The following is a 20,960-nucleotide window of genomic DNA, read 5'->3' on the forward strand; positions in this document are numbered from 1 at the left end:
TGAAGTTATGGGACTTTATAAATGTAAAAGAAAGGTAAAAAACAAAACAGTCTTGTTGCACTCTTGGATTGATAAAAACATATTTTTGTTAATTTTTTAATAAATGAGATTAACTTCAGGTCTCATCATATACAATAATTTATGAATAGTCTAAATGTTTCCCCCCTTAAATGTTAGTTTCAGACATTAAAGGTTTCCTTGTTCTTTCAGACCTTTTGGGCAATAACACATATGCAAACTGGTAGCTCTAAAGGTACATGAATACAGTACAGACCAAAAGTTTGGACACACCTTTTAATTCAATGAGTTTCCTTTATTTTCATGACTATTGACATTGTAGATTCACACTGAAGGCATCAAAACTATGAATAACACATGTGGAAATATGCACTAAACAAAAAAGTGTAAAACAACTGAAAATACCCCTTATATTCTAGTTTCTTCAAAGTAGCAACCTTTTGCTGTGATTACTGCTTTGCACACACTCTGCATTTTCTTGATGAGCTTCAAGAGGTAGTCACCTGAAATGGTTTTCACTTCATAGGTCAACCTGCCCTGTCAGGTTAATAAGTGGGATTTCTTGCCTTATAAATAGTCATGAAGATAAAGAAAACCCATTGAATTAGAAAGGTGTGTCCAAACTTTTGGTCTGTACTGTGTATATCTTCACCTGGTGGAAAACAAGACATTTTGAGGGACTTAACACCAGGAAGTAAAGATTTAAAAGAATAAATCTTTTCTGCAAAAGTTTTGTAATTCAAAAGAAATATAATTCAATTTTGCACTTAAAGATATAATTCAATTCCCGTACACTTGTCTGCTAAAATACAAAAGCCATCCATTAAAGACAAATGAAAGAAATTCACCAAAGCTCAGCAGATTGACATAGTGCTTTATTGAAGCCGTCTGTAAGAAGGAAAATAATGTGCATCCCTATCTGATACATCTTATGTGTAAAAATACTAAGGATGTACAGAATAATAATAATAAAAAAAACAGCTCCATGTTGATGGTAATGTGTTGTTCTCACATCCTTGTGGCCTTTCTGGCCCAAACCACGGCAACCTGACGGCATGAAGGACAGAAAGGCTGCTTGATCCGCTCTGCTGTCATTTCCTGTCCTGGAAACACGGCCTTCCCCCTCACTACTGTTCAGCTACAGTGAGTAATGGACATGGCGCTTTTAGTATTTATACATGTTTGCTGCTTCTAAACTCAATAAATGACTCTCATGCTGTTAATAATCAGGTTGACGGAGGTAAACCGGGGGAGGAATCTGTTGCAGAAAAGAAGTCTCATCTCTTCGGTTCAATCGGTTTCAAACACGAGCTCGCTTCCTGTTTGGCAGCGGCGCGGCGAGCATCGGGTGAATTTTGGCCGATGTCAACCAAACGAGATGAACGCAGAGCAGCTGAGTCGCGACTGGAGTCGGAGCAGTAGCGTTGGGAGCTGGAAGGTACAAACAGAAGCAGCTTTAGGACGGACAGCCGGCAGCGCGGCGTCCCGGATTCCACACGCCGTTTGGTTCGGTGATGTCGCGATGGTGGTGAGGGATCCTGTAAAGCTGCGAGGAAGCAGAAACTGGCTTTCTGAGACGTCTGCCACGGTCAGGGGAAAACCCCCCACACTGATTAGTATCGACAAGTACTCTTCATCATCTCAAGTCAAGTTCTTCACGCCTGACCCCAGAATCCACCCAAACACGGAGAGTTGGAGGCTCAGAGGAAGAAAAACTTTTCAGTGCAATTAACGATCAACGTTTGGGTTTCTAAACTGCCTCACCACCGGCCGACTGCTTCAGCCACGTCTGTCAAATCTAGACATCAGAGCCGCGTCAAAGCCAAATGGTTGTATCTGGAGTTTTGTTTATTAGTTAAAAATCGTCTTTTTTTTTTCTTCTTTAAAAACATAAAAAAAAGCTAAAAATCTTGCTTTAAAGCAGGGCTGAATCAAATTCCTCTGAATCGTATCAAAAGTGATGGGATGCGAAAAGTGCTGTGTTCAAAGCTACAAAGCCGTATTTCATGAACTCTGGTTGTTGGGTTTTATTTTTTTCTAATGGTTTTTGGCGTTGACGTGTTCGCACACAGCTAGAACTCCTCAGCTGCTCGCCGACCTGAGTCAAGTCAAAGCTGAAATCCTTCCAAATACTTGAGAGCGCTTCCTTGAGCCTGTCAAGGGTGCCAGCTGGGTGGGATTTGGACTTTTCCCGGCTACTAAACAGGCCGCGTCGATCACACACTCGCACGAGTATTTTTCATCGGAGTTCAGAGCGCCATTTTGACTCGGGGCTGATGGACGGAGGAGAACCACAGCATGCAGGCCAGCGCCGTCCATTTTTCATTTTCATTTTTTTTTGCTTCTTTCCCTTTTTGAACTTTCTGCCATAAAGCGGGTTTTGCTAGCTATTTGCAGTTTAATGGCAGTGCAACAGTAAAGCATACGGACATAAGAGCAGCAGAAAAACAGGCAAGAGGTTGTGTGTAAGACGTACCTTTAAACAAAGAACAAAAGAAAACATTTATTTTTAGAACAAAAAAAACTAACTGCAACCTCGCCTTGCTGCTAAAGGCCCAAAACAAAAACAAAACAAACAAACAAAAAAAGACAACGAATAAATTAAATAGAAAACAAATTCAAGTTATCCAAAAACATTCAAATAATAAATATACTGGAATAATGTTTACTCTGCCTCAGCGCAACTCCCCTGACACCCTCGGTGTGTGTAAGCCAGATGCTAAAAACACAACAGGTTGTCTTTGATTTTATTTTTTTTTCTCTCTCTTTTAGACTCTGAAGTTTTTGACCTTGTGGATGAAGTGAAGCCATCAGGCTTCCCCAACAGCGTTTGGAGACAGAAAAATCGAGGGGAATTTCTAAAACCTTGTCGGTCTGGAGGACATGACGACACTGCAAACACACAGAGTCCAGACCGGAGGAGACGGCACGGGCCGAAGACGGCAGAGGTCAGGGGTCAGTCCGTCATCGACATTCAGGTAGAGGTGCGCCAATCATAGGTTTGTGGCCGATTTCAGATTCAGACAAAACGATTTATCTTCTGCAGGGTTTGAAATATTTGTTCCCAGCCTTACTGTTGTTAGCTAATGCTAATTAGCCCAGTTAGCATTTATAAAACAGCAATCTGCTCCTAAGAGAAGGATGACTCTTTTCATTTTGAAGGAGTCAACACTGTTATAAATTAAAGGTTTCAGACACTCCTAATTTAATTCACACTTCATGGTTATTGACAGCATGTTAGTCTATTATAATCAGTGTTTTTAAGCCAAATCATCTTGTTAAATGATCAATTTTCCATTACAAAGGAGCAAGTAATGAATAACATAATGAGAAGGCCTTGATATTGAACTCCAAAACAAATCACAATGGACTGGTTACAGAAGCACAATATGTAGGTTTCAAAGGTGACAAGCTGGGCTATTGAGTTTTTGTTGTTACAGTGTAATAACATCTGAATTCCTTAACCAGATCGTCAACAAACAGAAGTGAATGTTGGAAAGCTACCCTACTTCTAAACACTGTGAATGAATATTCACATCCTGGATGTTTTGAGACTTTTAAAGTCATTGGCAACAGGACTGAACCGCCATAGAACCTACTGTTTCATTCACATAGATTAAAACATCTCACACACTTCCTCCGATTTCCTTTAAATGTCTCTCCTGTCCTGAAAACAGCCAGTTATGAGTCTTCTTTCTGTAACCACTTCCACAGGAAGAGTGTTACTGTTAACAAGTCCCGGTAGTGCTTGGGCACGGTGCATTCACTGACCGGAAAGAATCTGAAAACCGCCTGTTCTCAGTCATCCACCGACTTCTCGGTGACTCTCTACCTTGCAGACTAAAACACAGACTAAACTCTTTCGTCTCTTTTCTCGACACACTTACACATCACCCTTCCTCACTCTCCCTTTGATCCACTTCCACTTCCTCTCTGAACGCCGCCTCGGCCGTCACCAAACACACGTTTCACATTAAAAATCAGTGACATTCAGGTGTTAACGTGAAACCGATTAACCGTCTTGAGCGTGTGCCGTCTCCTCCGGCCGTCACATTTTGGCCACAGAACAACACAAAGCCTAAAATAAAAAAAAAAAACAAAGAAATGGAGCAGGAAGGCTTTCTGCTTTCCCTCCGACATTCTTGAGCCATTTTTGTTTCTTGAGGTGCAATATTTATCTCAATCTTAAGAAACAACAATATACTTTTTTAATCATGTAATAACAATAGAAAAGGTTAAATATAAAACCAATGTGTAGAGCAATAAATAGAACATATATATATTATAGCAACTGCTGTGATTCTTGTAAACTCACATTAGCTTCTGTTTACTTCCTCACAGACCGTGTCATTTTAAAAACCGCCTTAATTAACTTGCAGAAAACAGTAGCTAAGCTGTTACCTCACTACATCATAAGTGATCACATTATAAATCATTATTAATATTGCATTTTTTTTTTCTCCCCACCTCGTCGCTCCTAATAACAGTCCCTTTCCTATATCTGACATTCCGGATTCACCGCTAAGAGGTACAGCCGTGTGGATCCCAAAGCCGTGATAACCGCGAGTCACAGTAAAGCTGAGAAAGTACCGTTTCAGTTAAGCTTTCCCCTTTCTGGAGATTTAAGGTAAATTCAAATAAAAGAAAAAAAGATAAAGAAAAAGAAAAAAACTTCGGTTGGGGAGAGGAGGGGGAAACATTCAAACCAGCTGTTTTTCCTCCAACCTTCACTTCTTCTTGCATTTCCGCCGCATTGTTAGTGACGTAGTAAAGCTAACTGTATTAGCCGGAGCTTCATCTGCTCAGACTGCTGTGCTTTGAGTTGCCAGAAAAGAAAAACCCCATCGGTGATCATCGGCTGATGACATTTAAGAGCAGCAGAGTAAAAGGTAGCAGCTGGACGAGCATAGTTGGGGGCGTTTAGCTGTCGCCTTGGTAACGGCTAGCTGGAGGCGTAGCACCGGATTTCAGTAGTAGCAGTAGAAGAAGAGCGGTACCTGTAGTCGTTGTGGTTGTGGTTGAAGTAGCAGCAACAACGTGACTTGCACTGAGCAGCACCTGAGTCAAATCCTGCTTGACGACATGAGGGGAAGGAGTGTGTGGGCTCCCCACGCTGCTCAGTCCGACCCGGAATCACCGAACCGACGACGCGTCGCGAGACACAAACGTCTCTCCCGAGTTTGTGCTCGCGAAAGCCTGAGTTACGACCCGCTGTGGCAGTTTGGGTTCCGACAACTGAAAGCGCTGTATCGCAGATACGAACACTACCTGAAAACTGTGCCGGCTAATATCTTAAGAGTTTGGGCTTTTTTCTTTCTTTTTTTATTGCAACAGGTGTCAAAGCACAGCAAGGGGCCGGTGAAGCTCCCGTCGTTAAAGGGTCGTTACAAAAAGTCAACCGATCGCGTGCGTCGCAGGTCAGAGTGCAGGAGTGAACTCTGACTTTGCCTCGAGGTTTTGACCTCTGAAGAGATTCACAAAAAAAAAAAGAGAGAGAGAGAGAAACAAATAAAGTAAGAAGCAGACTGAAGAGAAGGAATGGAGGAGAAAAGGGCAAAAATAACTTCAAGTCTGGGTTGGTCTGAAGCTGCGGGGTCTTCGTGTCCAACGCTGGCGGCCTCAGAGACCGGCTGTGACAATGTCACCGTGATGGACAGTTCATTCTCGCCCGCTGGCCGAGTACGAGAACTGCGGGAAGTGCGGTCGCCTCTCGTTGTCCAGACAGTCCATTCCATCCTCATCGACTAATGAGGGGAAGATTCACAAGTAAATAATGTCAAGAATATTTGCACTGAGCTTTTGTTTTATTTTTATATATATGATTTTAACAGCGCATGTACAGCGTCCTGCTACAGTATTTATATAGCGTTCATTATATAGCATTTCCACATTTTGTCATGTCACAACCACCTACTTTAATGTAATTCATTGAGATTTTACTCTAAATAAAAGTTGTGTAGTTGTGCATAATTGTAAGGCAGAAGGGAAATTATAATGATTTCAAAGTTTTCTACAAATGGAAATCTGAAAAGTGTGGTGTGCCTTTGTTTTTAGCCTGAACTCACCAACACCACAGCGGACATGGTGGTGGCGATGTTATGCTGTGGGCATCCGGAGCTACAATGGAATGTCTTGGATCATGTGTTAGAACAGAACAAAGTCCAGACCTGTCTAGAAATCCATGGCAAGACTGAAAAATTTATGTTTCACACAGTCCGGGTCAAAGGTGAATGTTTATATTTTTACTTATACGAGTTTTTATTTCCTTGTCACAAATATCCACCCATGTTGTGTTGGTCTACTGGATACAATCTCAATGAAACACATCTAGATTTATGCGTCGTAACATGACAAAATATGAAAAAAATTCAAAGATTTTTTTTTTTTTTTTTGAAGACAGTAATAATATTCGGCTTTGTTTTAGTGGTGAAGTAGTAAACTGAGAACAATTCAATTAACAAGCATGCATCTGATGTGGGAAACTCCTGCAGTGTTGTGTGAGCTGCAGATCACTCATGCATAATTCAGTGCAGAACACACTGAAAACAGCAGCATGTTCTTAAAAGTGTGCAAAGAAGTGCTAGTGGCCGGAGGACTAACAGACACGTTGATTATTTCTTCATGCAGTTATTTTGAAAACAGGAAATACTGGGGGGTTTTTTTCTTTCTTAGACACGTTGTCTCAGACACATGACATTCGCGTACCCCAGGGAGGATCAGAAAACATGGAAGGGACTCACATTTCTCTGGTGGAGTGATTGTGATGGTTTGAGCTGTGAACTCCTCGTCGAAGTACCTGGTGTCTGTCTCCGACGTCACCTGAGGCTTGAAGGGAGGGACGAGCTGGGACACAGAGGAGACATCAGATCAGAGCTCCACATGTGCAGCAGAGACGACGACGACGACGACTGTCGGTTTTAGGTCATGGAGTTGACGGTCAGACATGTCGACGGGTTTTTAGACGCCCTCGTGTCTGACAAAAGCACCGGGCTGCTTGATTTTGTCGCTTGTGCGTCGGAGTTGCAGACGTACCGGAAAAGAGCAAATGCAAAGGTTCTGGTCTGAACGCTTGTAAAGAAAAAAAAAAGATTAATTGCGTTAAAAGTTTTAGCGGATTAAAATCGAATTAATCAACGGGACTTAATCAGCGCTTATGTCCCGAGTCCTATTAAATACCAATTTAACCAGTTATGGGTAAGGTAGGACTTTTTTGCCTGAAAAACTGTTGGTCACGTAAATATTATTTTTCTGCAAACTCCACCAATATGCAGTTCGGGCAAAAAGTGTTGATCATTTTTTTGTCGTTGTTGTTGATCACATAATTTTTGTGACTCTTTGGAAGCAAATAAATTTTGATATAATTAGCTGCACAGGTCTAAAAAAAACTTAGTATGGTATTAGTCCTTATAGTTTCTGATTTAGTTTGGTGTGTTGTCAAAACAATCACAGCGCCACATCGTTTTGTTGCTCTCTGACCTCTGATTAGGTGTTCGTGTCATTGAGTTAGTTTGAAATGCTTCACGAATGCAAACAAAAAAAAACACACACACACACAAAGGAGAAGGAAAGGACAAGAAAAACAGAGCGAGGAGTAAGCAGGAAGCTCAACACCTGCGTAAGACGCCGCAGGTGCTGCTTCACGGGACACAAGTCTCACTCAGTTGTGTGAGCAAACACTGATTCTTAGGAGACAAAGTCACACCTCTTTGTGACGCTGCGTGTTTTAAACAGCTGCCTGTCGGCTCCTCCTATAGATCTGCTGCATGACAACTGTCGCACAATCTCGACCTCTGTGCAGAATTTATGGGCAAGTAGTTCAATAAATCTCTCGCGTAAGAAAAAGTGGATGTTGTTATGCTACAGAGAAAGCCGCCACCGCTAAAGTAAACCGCACAGTTTTTTACCGTGGCGTACCTTTTTGTCGTAAACATCCTGCCAGTCGATGCCAGAGAAGAAACTGTGCCTCATTATTTCCTTAGCATCTTCTGGTCCGCCCCCGAGCCTGGTTCAGGGAAGAGGGAAACGAAACAAAAAGCTGGGATTAGCGGAGCGCTTCATTTTTTTACTAAAATGACGAAGCAAAACACAATCGCATCTGCCTGGAGATGAAGAATCAGAACTGGAGAGTGCAAAAACCTGAGCTAATGAATGAAAAGTTTTATATTAAACATAGAAACCCTTGAGACTCTGGTGAAGTGACATCAGAAGAGAAACCTTTTCTATGCTACCATCACAAACATAAATGTGTGGATTTTACTAAACTCCCGGGACTTTAACTGGAACTATGTGCTCTGGTAGGACCAGACTGAGACTTGAAGGGCATGAAACAAAGGATGAAGGAGTAGAAAACCACCTCAAGTCCACTTATAAGACGAGCAGAGAACCTGTGATGCTGTGGATGCATTTCTTTTCCAAAGGCTTTGGGAAACTTGTTAGAGTGCATGGCACAGCTGGGAAAAGTCTGATGTTTTATTTATGGGGGGTTTTTCCCCCGATTTTTTCCAAATCTGGAAAAGTATGAGATGATTTTTCTAAAAGAAATGCATCCTCCTGATTACATTTTAATTAAATGTATTAAATATTTTGTTTTTAGTGCAAATATATTAGGACACTTGGAATAAAACAAATTCAGTAATTAGGAGCTTGTTTTAAGTCAATAATTCCTTAATATTGATTTAGAATGAAAAAGTACTTGTTTTACTGGCAGATTTTTCTTTATAGTATGGTACAAAAGTCTTATTATAAGTGAAATAATCCGCCAATGGAACTAGTGCTCTTAAATCAATATTAAGAAATTACAAAAAAACAAACACCAATATCTTGCTGAACAGTAACTTGTAAGTTACTTTTGTTTTATATCGAGTTTACTAAGATTTTGGACTAAAAACTAGACCAAAAATACTTGATAAGACTTTGTGTGTTTTTTGCTGTGCATGTTGAAGTTTGGATTTTTCAAAGCATTTCACTGTGAGATTATTCCACTGCCATAGAAAGTACAGTACTTTTTCATGATAAAGTTAAATTGTGATCCACTTTAAAGATACCAACACATGACGACTCAGAGACAGCTGCATGAGCAGAATCTTCTGACCAGCGAGCCGCACCTTTTGTTTGGGTCTTTGATGAGCAGGCCGGACAGCAGCGACTTGGCGTCAGCCGACAGCGTGCGCGGGAACTTGATGTCCTCCATGAGGATGAGCTCGAACAGCTTCTCGTGGTCCTGGTTGTAGAACGGCAGCCGGCCGCACATCATCTCGTACGTCACCACGCCCAGCCCCCACCAGTCCACGGCTCGGCCGTAATCGTTGTCCTCCAGGACCTGAGGACAGCGGCGGATGGAGGGGCAGAGGGACAGAAATGCACGGTTTCTAAGACGGGTCGTTCGTTTTATTGGACATTTGCGTTTAGTCTTTTGTTTTTTTGGATGATGCCGACTTGCAAAGAGACAGATGTAGAAGAAAAGGCGGGGCGGGAGAAGAAGTATGTCGAGATGCTTCCAGGGAGAAATAAAAGCTGAAACGTTGTTTTGGAGTTAGAAGTGAGTAGAAGCAAACATCATGAGGTGCATACACTGTAAAAACACTAAATCCATTTTGCACATAACATAGTGCACATAACTTTTGATCAAGATACAGGAGCTTGTTTTAAGTCAATAATTCTTTAATATTGATGCAGATGTTCTAGTTCCACTGTCATTATTTCACTCATAACTAGCACTTTTTCATCAATATTGAAGAATTACTGACTTAAAACAGGCTCTTCTATCTTGCTGAAAAATTACTTGCAAGTTAGTTTTGCTGTTGTCTAGTGCACTAACATATTCACACTAGAAGTACTTGGGAGGATTTAGTGTTTTTGCGGTGTGCGGTTCCTCAGAGGTCTGTGTTACAGTAAGGAAGCTGCCAGCTCTCCCTGGACCACCGAACCCTCCTGGCAGCGACAGACGGGAAGAATCCTGGATGGGGAAAACATAGGGACAGCCCTCAGCCGGAGTCAAGGCTGTTCTGACCTCTTAGCTGGGCAGCGCAGGTGCTGCTGAACCGTAAGATCTGCTGAGAAAAAGATGTGCGGGGGAGAAAGTCATCGCTACATGAAAGTCTTTATCTGGGCAGTTTCCCCCGTCTCCGTCCTCTGTTCACGTCTTCCTTCCTCTCTTTCATCGAGAACAGAGGTAACTCAGGTGCTGTTGACTCCCTCATTACCATAATAAGCTTATTACCATGATGAGTGCATGTGTTGTGCCTGAGCGCGTGTGACAGACAGACAGACAGAGCTGGAGAGAAGCCAGAACAGCATATGTTGTTCATCACGCCAATAATAATAACATCTCACTCACTGTTAATGGACCAGTCAGACACAAGGACACAAACATTCACAAACACACTCACAGAAAACCTGTTCAGAACGCGACAATTCTCAATTACAGCAGACAATTACGCCGAAGATGTCACAACAGGAGGAGATTCAGAACTGCGGCACACGCTGAAGCACCGCCAGCAGAGAGCAGGAGACAAGAAGGACCGCCGTCGCAAATATAGAAACGCGCGCACACACACAGACGCACCCACTGATCAGAGGACAGACACGTCTATATGAGCGGCGCCCTAAACGTAATCTGTCTGATTTAAATCTGCTCTGATTCGAAAAGGTGAACAAGTGGGACCATCACATAAAAACACTAGTTTTTATAGAGTTCCACGTAGAAATGAATGGAAAATACATTTTCATCTTTAAAATGTATTTTACAGAACAACGTCTGTATTGATGAATTTGGCAACAAAAAAAAGTCTAAAGATTAGTAGCTGAAACTTTTGAGCTTTATTGTCATTTTTTTGGCCTCAGGATCAATTCTCTAATTGGCTCATTGCTAATTCATGATCATAATGAGACCCATTGTGTACACATGTACTGACCCATTTCAAATCAGCTCCTGTCTTTCAGTAGTCTAGTATTTTGATACAGTATGAATTGTAAATTATAAAGTTGATAACATCTGGGCTATAATTTTTAAAGCTTTTTTATTACTTCATATTTTGGCCTGATTCTTTGAAAATATAAGAGAAAAAATAATGTTTCCTCATCAAAACACAGGAAAAACTCCAGCTTAAAGAGTCACAAAACCAAATATGATTACTGTGGGCTTTGATAAAAAAAAAAAGACCTTCTAATCATTAGCTGCCTAACATTATCATAAACATCCCAGAAAAAATGGCAGCTTTTTATGATAAAAGGTTTGGATAAGAGGCCAAAATCTGACTCTCTAAAGAAAGAGATGATGAAGCAGCAAAACCAAAAATGTACGGTAATTTGAACACATCCTCCATAACATGAGTCTGAAGCTTAAACTCAAAAACACACTGAAACAGCTGCTATTATTGGTTCCTCTCTGTGCCTTTAATTCGCATCCTGAAATGATGGACCTTTGCGATTTTAATCTGAGTTCGTGTGATGCGTAGTAGAAGGAAAACGATACATGGTCCTCAAATTACTTTTAACAAACAAAAACATGAAAAGTGTGCCATGAATTTGTATTCAGTCACATCTAGAGTCTCACTGTTGTTTTTTTTGTACTCATTTTTATTTGTGAAACAGATCCAGCTCAAATGGAGATGAATTTGTTTTACCGTCACAAATTTGACTTGGGTTCTCTACTTTGACTGGACCGTTCGAACGCGGGAATATGGTTTGATCTAAACCCTTCAGTTGTAGCTGTAATTTCCCTGTATTTAGCGCCATCATGTTACCATCAACGTTTTAACAGTTAAGCTGTTCCTGAAGAAGAAATTCTTCCCATTTCTCATCTGTTTCGAGTCTCATAGCATGATGATGCCACCACCGTGCTCTGCTGTTGTTATCGTTTCCTCTGGGCTATGTGCACCGACAGCTTCCTGCCACGCATGCAGCTTTTTTGCATGTGGGTCAAAAAGTCCCCATGTTTATTGTGACAAACCAAACCTCTTCATATCTTTCAACAACGATTTTTTTTTTTTCTCCTTCCAGGTCACAGTTATGTTCTGCTTCATACGGCTCTACAATATAAACTCCTAATAAAATACATGTGACAGAATGTGGAGAAAAAAAAAAGTTGAAGTGGTCTTAATTCTCCTGCGAGGCGCCGCGCGTGGAAGTAAATAAGTGAGTTATGAGAGAGATTTTTTTTTTTTTTTTTTTAATGTGTGAATATGTTTGCGTGTGAATCAAGCTGGTCACCCAGTTGGCAGCTGCAGGGAAGAGCTGAGGGAATGAAGCGCGCCGCCAGCTCCAGATACACACTTCTGACTGGTACGGCTGGAGGGATAACACCGGCTTAGACTGCTGGGAGACTGTCAGACACACTCATACACGGCAGATGGAATATTTATCCATCCTCATCAAATTCATAAAGTTTGGAGAGTGAGGCAAACTGGGAGATGTTTCGTGTTGTTTCAGTGCACACACACACACACACACACACACACAGAGGGCTGCAGTTTATGAAATTCAGAGCAGATGGGGGGGGGCTGCTTTTGGTGCTAATCTACTCTGAACTGTATGTTGCATCTTTTGCATAAAGAAATAGTACAGAGACGTAGATAAATCAGTTTTTCACTCGCCGATTTCTTTCCCCCACATGACATATGATTTTTAAAACAAATTTAAAATAAAAAGCATAAATTGTTGTTTTTCGCATCAACTCTAAGTCAGCTTTCCTGTCCCTCCTGATCAGCACGATGCTGCCACCACCACCATGTTTCTCTGTACGAAAACCTGGTAAAAAAAAAAGCCTAACGGTTGAGTTTTAGTTCCACCTGAGCAGAGATGAACAGTTTTCCTCTACATGGTTTGCAGCAAACCGTAAACACAACTTCTTTCGCCTATCTCCCGGCGATGGATTTAGTCCTGCCACATACAGCTAAGCTCTGTTACCGAGCTGTGGATCTCTGCAGCTCCTCCAGAGTCACCGCTGACCTCTTGGCTGCTTCTTTGACAAATGCTCTCCTTGCTCTGCCTCTCAGATTACATGGACAAACAGGTTCACAGTGGTGCGTTACTCTTTCCAAATTCCTCCCTGACCTTTCTGATAGGTTCCTCGGTCTCCATCACATCAACAATTCTCAGAAAAGCTCAATTTATACGGACACTTTACACACAAATGAACTTTGTGTACTAATTTGCTTGCATCTGGAGCCAGTTAGTTGCACTGGTTTTATTTTATGGGTGTTGGAGTGACAAGGAATTTCATATGAGCAGGATTAGCAATACTCGGTGTGGAGAATCGCCTCTGCTGCCCAAATATTAAACCCTTACCATGTCATGACAGTCATGAGTCACACAGCAGCAGTCTTCAGTCAGAAGCCTCTTTAGATTTGCTGCGAGACTGACAGCTACCGGAAAACGACCCTGAAAATATTTGGATGATGTAAGTTACGACAACATTTTGTCCCTTTGGGATAAATAAAGTATTTTTGAAATTAATGAATACATCCACACACACAAACAAGAGTAAACTATTCCTCACTTTCCTATCAAACACAAACATTATGCACTACTAGTATCAAATAAAATACACCGAACTTTGAAGTTGCGGCGTGAAAAAACGCAAAGAAAAGTTCAACGGGAGTGAATTAAAAAAATGATTCTTTTTCGCAAGGCTCTGTACGCATGTGCACGTAGCTGTGTGTTTTAGGTTGACCCATGACTGAATGAGGTGGTGGCAGCTCGGCTGCAGGCAGGGAACAGATTAATCCACACAGAGCCAGAATGCTGCCCTACAGCCCCAGGCGCCGAGGCATCGGGGTGTGTGCGCGCATGTGTGTGTGTGTGTGTACAATTTAGTAACAGAGCTGACAAATAAATGGGACAAGACAAGTTAGGGACAATTTAAACCATCAGCAGGAAAGATGGAGCTGAGATTAAAAGCAGCAGAGAGAGAGAGAAGGTCCTGACCCGTCCCGACCCGACCCGGTCCCCACCGGGGCCGCCATGTGGCAGCTAGCTGCTGTCCGCCGGACGGGGGGTTTTGGCAAAGCGGCCATGACTACACGGGACAGGACAGGCGCACAACGCCTGTGGCTGCACCAGCACAGATAGCCAGCAGGGGAGCACACACACACACACACCCACATACACACACCTCATATACTGTGGCCATACAATCCCATATTGCTGATGTCAGACACAGACCTTCTCTCTGCACAGTGTCATTATTTGGAAACGGGTCTACCCTGACAATCTGCTAGCATTTCTCAAATGTTCCGCTAACAGCTGAGTGCGCCACTATGTTTGTAAAACATTTACAGTAGAAAGGTCACATATACGGCACACCAAAATAAAAGAGAAACGCACACGCTGGAATGGAAAAGGACCAGATCCACCCCCTTTTAACACTTGCAAAACTGCCACAAAGAAATGTGTCAAACAGAAAATATGGAGGAAAGAGCAGAGAAAACACTCCCCACGTGTCCCATCTCTCTGTTCATTATTCTCACGTTGACGTTGTTCTTTCTTTTTTTATTATTTGCTGTGGCCGTCCTTGAAACAACAACACCTCGAGCTAACGCTTAGCGTCTTCAGTGGTGCAGAGAGTCGGTCTTCCCTCACTCCTCATCTGCCCCTTTCCACAGACAGCAAAAAAAAGCAGGAACCATCCGACTTCCACTCCTGTAACCCTGAAATATTTTCTCGTCTTCCTCCAGGCCCTCACCTCACCCCCTCTCTGAGCCCCCCTTCCTCTTTTTAATCCCGGCTACTTTGCATCTCTGTAACTTGGCTCCGAGCGCACCGTGTTATTTTTACACGCGGGCGAGCAGAGTGTGCGGGCGGGCGGGCGGGCGAGTGGCGGTGGTGTAGATTTCCAGGGTTTTTTTTTCTTCTTTTTTTTTTTTTTTCGAGCACCTTCCTCCAACCTCGCCCATCTGCCGCCATCTGCCTCGCTTCAGCCCGCACTTTCCACAGCACTGACACACACACACACACACACACATAAATGCACACAGAGACGCACATCCTGTGAAAAAATAACCAACAGCCTCCAATCAGCTTTTGGCACGCAAAGGAAGGGACTACAAAAAAAGGCACAAAATGCTGCGCCAAATTGTCCTCCATACTTTTTTTTTTTTGAGTGGGATCTACACTCTGCCTCTTTTCTCCTCCTGTCTTTACATCCACATCTCCATCGCTCCGTCTCCACCACCTACAGTCCCCCGCATCCATCTCGCCAGTTTATCCGCTGGCCTCCTGCTGAGGCAGCGCTGACGGCTGGACAGCGTACGGCAGCAGAAGAAGAAGAAGAAGAAAAAGGAGTACAAGAATGTGGCTGTTTCGATGTGTGTTTGTGTGCCCTTTTCCAGTTCAACCAGCAACACCCTCATTCACACTCAGGAGCTGCATATTTACTCTTCACCTTGATATTATGAAGTCTGAGAAATACGAATTCAAATATACTCACAAAAGGAAACACAATATGTGTTTGTGAGAGCCACCGGAAATTAGTGTGTACCCAAAAACTGTACTGAAGTAAGAGTAGCAGCATATACTTCAGCATATTTTTACTCAAGTACATCTAAAAAAAGTAGCTGTCCAAGAAATGACTTGAGTAAAAAACTATTTGGTATAAAGTACGATCAAACATCATTAAATATTTCAAAATACCAAAGACCAATGTCTTTGGTATTTTAATAGTCAAAATGAAAATAATTCATATATAAATGACATAATTTCAAACTAAAATTGAAAAATGAAAAAAAATGAAAAATTTTTTTCTCAAATAATTTTGTTTTCTATATAAAATGTATGAAAATTTAACATAAACTGCAGTTGTGTTTCTGTGTCTGGTGAATGTTTGGTCAAAACAAATTTGTTCTTTATACAGTGAAGTTACTTACAGTGGGTGGAGAATCCAGAAATTTTACTCAAGACTATTCCTGTCGCGATAAGAAATAAATCGACTGATCGGATGACACATTAAAATGAGCTCAGCAATTTGCATTTACGTTTAATTATCCTTTTTCTCTCTTCCTACCAAAAACTGGATCACAAAAGTCTCCAGTCTGGTGCTTTGGTCTCCACTAGCCATTTTGTAAAGGATAATTTCGTTTACAGAGACTTCATAATTATTTATGTTTTGTTTTAAAAGGGGCTTCCACTTCCACTGTTAAATGTTCACTAGTGTGTACAGTTTGTGTGCTCTTGCATTATTGTGCCATTACCATTCTATTACTTGAAAATGGTGTCATTACAATATTGTCATTTATCACAGTAAGTTCTGGGCCAATTTATCGTCCAGCTAAATTTGTTATCATGATAGGCCGACTCAAGAGTAGCGATATTTCATAAAAATAAAAAAAGAAAGAAAAGAAGTTACTCAATTAAAAGTAAAAAAAAAAAAAAAACTCCAAAAAGTGATGTTTTTCCAAAAAGTTACTCATGTAAATGTAACTAGTTACCACCCTATTACTCGTTTATCTAAGTATCAGTAAAGCCGATCAGGCGGGGCTGCTGTTAGATGAACAGGCGCTGCGACATGAGACACCATGTACGGGGGGCCGTCCTGGTGAAGAGACGCCGCCTAATGGACGGGACGCCTGTGGACGCCACAGATGCTTTGATGTCGTACAAGGCCTCAGTCAAGCTGCACGCTTTACGGAATAGACCCCTGACGATGGTGTCGCTCACCAGCTGATTAAAGCTACACAGAGGGTGGGTGCTGTCAAAGTTGGAAAGAAATTCATCACTGCTTAGTCACCATGTTCAACTGACGTGTTACAACCGCACTTCATGTCACATCTGTTATTCTACCTTTCATATGCAGCTCATTTTATCTCATCTGTGGCTCATCTTGATTATTTAAATAGATGTAGCTCATCCTAGGCTACCTCTACGTCTCACCCACCTGTTGCTGAGCACTGCCGGTCAGCTGACTGTGATAACGCCTTGATGTTTTACACATACTGACAGAAGAAAAGAAAAAAGAAGCTATTTGGTTGTTACCAGTAGGAAAACTGGAAAACTAAAGGAGCCCCACCCATCCCACTCATCTAAGTAAAGCCGGTTTAAAACTACAGTTGCCATGCCACCAGCTGGTTGGCAAGCTGTTTCACAGAGGACCTATGAAAAATGCAAACAGTCACGGTGTGTAAACCGAAGGAGCATCAGCTATCAATCTCATTAGATTAACACCTTTTTATAGAAACTATGTTTTCCTGATAAGCAGCAAGGCGGCACAATATAAAGAAAACCTATAATTCTGACCGTATTACTGAATATCGATTATGATTAACCTCCATTTTGTGACTCTTTCTTTTGATTCACCACAATTTCACCCAGCATCACAGCCACTAAAAACATCCATCAGGTATGGGCGTCAAAGGCAGTGATAGTCTATGCAACAGGTCAAATATATTATTGACAAGCAGAATGTGCATGCATGCATGCTTGCATGTATAACATGTTATTACATTTAAGCAGTTCTTTGCTATTGTGATATTGCAAACATTGATACTGCAATGACAATTTCTATCTAGCGGGCTAGCTACCAGAGCAGACACCAGCTAATATTAACTTGTCACACTTACATTGACTTTACTCAATGTATAATAAAATACAATGTTATAGCTAGTGTTACTCTAGCTGCATATAATCTAGATTATCAAATGGAAATTCATTTGATAATGTACGTTTAGATCACATGCATGTTTGTTTCACTATTTCTGTGAACAGTGATACAATGAATCTTTAAAAAATCTGAATTTCATTCAAGGCTTCTGTACTATAAGCACTTTGATCTGCCTTGTTGCTGAAAATGTGCTATATAAATAACCTTTACCTTTATCTGTACTGTCAGACCGTTTCTGGTCCATTCTTAGCTGGTCCAAAATGTAAAAACGACCCAAAACTGGAAGTTTGGATGTTACATTCAAGACCTTTCTCAATAAATATGAAAAGAAGACATGAATCAAGTCATTTATTATTGCAGTAGTATAATCCTAGACACTAAAAAAATGGCACGGAGAATTTCTCTATCTCATTATCCATCAGACTTTGGATGGTAGATAGATTTGCAGGTCTAGGTTGGGTTTAGGCCATTTCTTTTGAATATATACATATGCCTTTAATAGCATGCCCACTGCAATAAAAGACGAGTTTGTTATACACTTCTTCACCTGGGCTTTACAATTTACAATTAGCATAAAAAGCATTACCTCTGGAGCGAGGTACTCTGGCGTTCCACAGAAGGTCTTCATTGTAGCAGCATCAGTGATGCCCTCCTTGCAGAGTCCAAAATCTGTGATTTTTATATGACCATCTTTATCCAGCATCAGGTTTTCCAACTGGACCAAAACAAAAGACACAAGCGATTGTCATCATCCATCACTGAGAAGCACCACAATACCTACAGTGAAGGGCTTTGTTGACAAATCAAGGACAATTGTGTGGACAGTGACGCCAAGATTTAACCTCTCCAAAGCAGGAGAGCAGAGGCGGACACATAAACACCAGCAGTGCGTAAGGCAGTAACAGGCGCACTCAAAACACACAACTGAAGAAATGAGGGAAATAAACTTCAGGCATGTTGTGGAGCCACTCAACCTTTTAATTTTAATGGCTGAAGTGTTTTTCTCACTCTGCGTCTGCCTTTTCTCTTTCTTTTTTTTTTCCTCTCCTGTTTTCTTGGCTGCTGTCAGCGGGTCTGAGGCCAAGGCTGCCAGGCAGGCGCTCAGACGGAGCAATCTACCTCTCTACCTCTGTGGCATCAGCACCCCCCCCCCCCCCCCCCGTCTCCTCTCACCCCCATCTTCTCTGCTTTGTGTCGGTTTCTGTCCCACTTTTTAATTACAACCGATTCTGAGCCACTTGTCTCAACCTGGACAAATAAAACCTAAATAAACGAAAGACACACAACTGTGGAGCTGTAAAGGAGAAAAAAAGTACCACCCTCCAGCCTCCCCTTTTTACTCCTTTGGTTGTGTTTACCTTGAGGTCCCGGTACACAATCTTGGCTGAATGCAGGTAGTTGAGAGCTGAGACAATCTCGGCGCCGTAGAAGCGCGTGCGCTCCTCGGAGAACACTCGCTCTCTGGACAAATGGAAAAACAGCTGCAGGAGAAGGAGAGAGGGAGAGAGAGAGGGGTGAGAGTAAGCAAAAAAAAAAAGAAAGGGAAAAAGGGAAAAAAAGGGTAAAGGGGGGTAGACAGCAGGGACGGCACAGCAATAATTACTGATTTATTGGAGGAAATTAGCACAACACAAACTGGCTGCCCGCACCATATTGAGATGATAGATAGCGGAGGGGAGAGTGATAGTCGGGGGGGCTGGCGTCTCGGAGGAGGGTTGGTGGAGGCGCCCGGCAGCTGGCGCCTCATCTAGCAGCCCCCCCTCCCAACCCACCTACCCTCCGTACTGCACATACTTCTTCCATGTTACCCTCTGGGCTGCGTTGGCACGGTGCTGGCGAGGAGCGATGGGGGCCAAATCACCGGGTTTAATCAATACAGCATTCCAGTTAAAGACGGAGCGACGATGGCTGCCACAGCCGAAGCCGCCACCTTCACAATCCTACCTCCGCTGCAGCACTCATTACCGGCCTAACCGGCTTCGTCCTCTCGGGCCTCCATCTTTACTTCCTACATTCTCACATCTGGTGTTGGAACGAGACTAATTCTATACCAAACAATTCATTTTTAACCCCCCCATGTGGGTTTACCATGTTTACCATGGGGGAAATAAGTATGGAACACAACCTCTTTTTTGTTTCATAAATACATTTCTAACAGGGCTGTTAGCATGAAATTCACATTAGCTACAGGTAAAAACTTAATACATCAATCAATCACTCAAGAAAACACATTACATTACCAATGTACACAAATGTTGTCTTGTAACAATTCATCTACATGAGTAAATAGGAGCAAGAAGAAGAAAAACCTTATAAAAACCTGCCCCTTTCTCAACAATTACAAGATAAATCTTTTTGCTCTCATGGCCGCATATATAAAATGAAGACTATAACTTACAAACAATATATCATTCTCCTCATTGTTAAAAAGTGTATGACAATCTTTTTTTTTTCTTATGAAGTAGTTTCAATTGGTTTAAAGTAGATTAAAGTAAAGTACATTTTTTCAAATCCTCATCCAAACTATTCCATAATTTGACTCCAGGCACCAAAATGCACATTTGTTTTAAAGTAGTCCGCACAATTTTACTTTCGAAATCATACGCTTCCCCTCGCTGTCAGATGTCAAGTTAACACAGGGCTACACATGTGGCCTTGGACTGACACAAACCTGCTGTGCAATACCACTCAAGTTGTACAAATTACCCATGAGACCAAAGGCCACAGGTCTCCCATTAATTGTACAGGGAGGTTTGCATATAGAGACTGGAGTGACGCTTACAGACCACCTTGCTCAGAGGCCTTTCGTGTCTAATCATGAGAGAGTGTGTGAGAGAGAGAGAGAGAGAGAGGACCAGGGGGGTAGAAACGACAGGTGGGCCTTCATCAGTGCACTGGCAGCTGTGACTGTGGCAGGTTTGTAATGGTTTGCGAGTGGATGTGTTCGTGTGGCATGCGTGGTCACAATTTGTCCATCTAGGTAAAAATGTCCTCCGTGTGTGTCGTTGCTGGTGTTCTCTTGGTGTGTGTTTGCTCAAGCCTGGCACCGGCCTGAGCCGCATAACTAACTGGGAGGGGAGCAGGTGACAGTTGCACTAAGGGAATGAACCAAGATTGCAAAAACGGCCCGATTAAAAATTTGAGAAATGGAAAAGTGAGGGAATCCAAACTCATTTCCTCTTTGACTGTTATTCGGGCTACCTGTCTGCCCCTTAGGTGTGTTTGTAAATAGGCACGAGCAGCAGAGGAATGGGAGAGAAAAGAAAGATGAGAAGGCAAGACAGAGGCCAGTTGGTTGGCAAAGAACTGCTAGGAAGAATCCAACAGAGAAACTTTAGCCCCTTTTAGA

At 42.1% G+C, this 20,960-nt stretch overlaps 1 protein-coding gene and 1 long non-coding RNA gene across 3 annotated transcripts in view; one reads left to right on the forward strand and one right to left on the reverse strand.

The window, feature by feature from the left end:
* Positions 1 to 875: 875 nt before the first annotated feature.
* Positions 876 to 20,960, reverse strand: part of akt3a (v-akt murine thymoma viral oncogene homolog 3a) — a 65,065-nt gene continuing 44,980 nt past the window's right edge. For both annotated transcript variants that reach the window (XM_028006825.1, XM_028006826.1), the window contains exons 9-14: positions 18,970 to 19,092; positions 18,198 to 18,326; positions 9,123 to 9,337; positions 7,933 to 8,020; positions 6,759 to 6,861; positions 876 to 5,762 (exon numbers count right to left, since the gene is read on the reverse strand). In XM_028006825.1, coding sequence (XP_027862626.1) covers positions 5,677 to 5,762; positions 6,759 to 6,861; positions 7,933 to 8,020; positions 9,123 to 9,337; positions 18,198 to 18,326; positions 18,970 to 19,092 — 744 coding nt within the window. In that variant the 3' untranslated portion in view covers positions 876 to 5,676. The remainder of the gene's footprint in view (positions 5,763 to 6,758; positions 6,862 to 7,932; positions 8,021 to 9,122; positions 9,338 to 18,197; positions 18,327 to 18,969; positions 19,093 to 20,960) is intronic.
* Positions 5,644 to 12,231, forward strand: LOC114137950 (uncharacterized). Its single transcript, XR_003594137.1, has 3 exons — positions 5,644 to 5,784; positions 6,073 to 6,244; positions 12,019 to 12,231. It is a non-coding gene; the product is annotated as an uncharacterized LOC114137950 (long non-coding RNA).

The sequence above is a fragment of the Xiphophorus couchianus genome, chromosome 22, assembly GCF_001444195.1.
Source record: "Xiphophorus couchianus chromosome 22, X_couchianus-1.0, whole genome shotgun sequence".
NCBI classification, from domain to species: domain Eukaryota; kingdom Metazoa; phylum Chordata; class Actinopteri; order Cyprinodontiformes; family Poeciliidae; genus Xiphophorus; species Xiphophorus couchianus.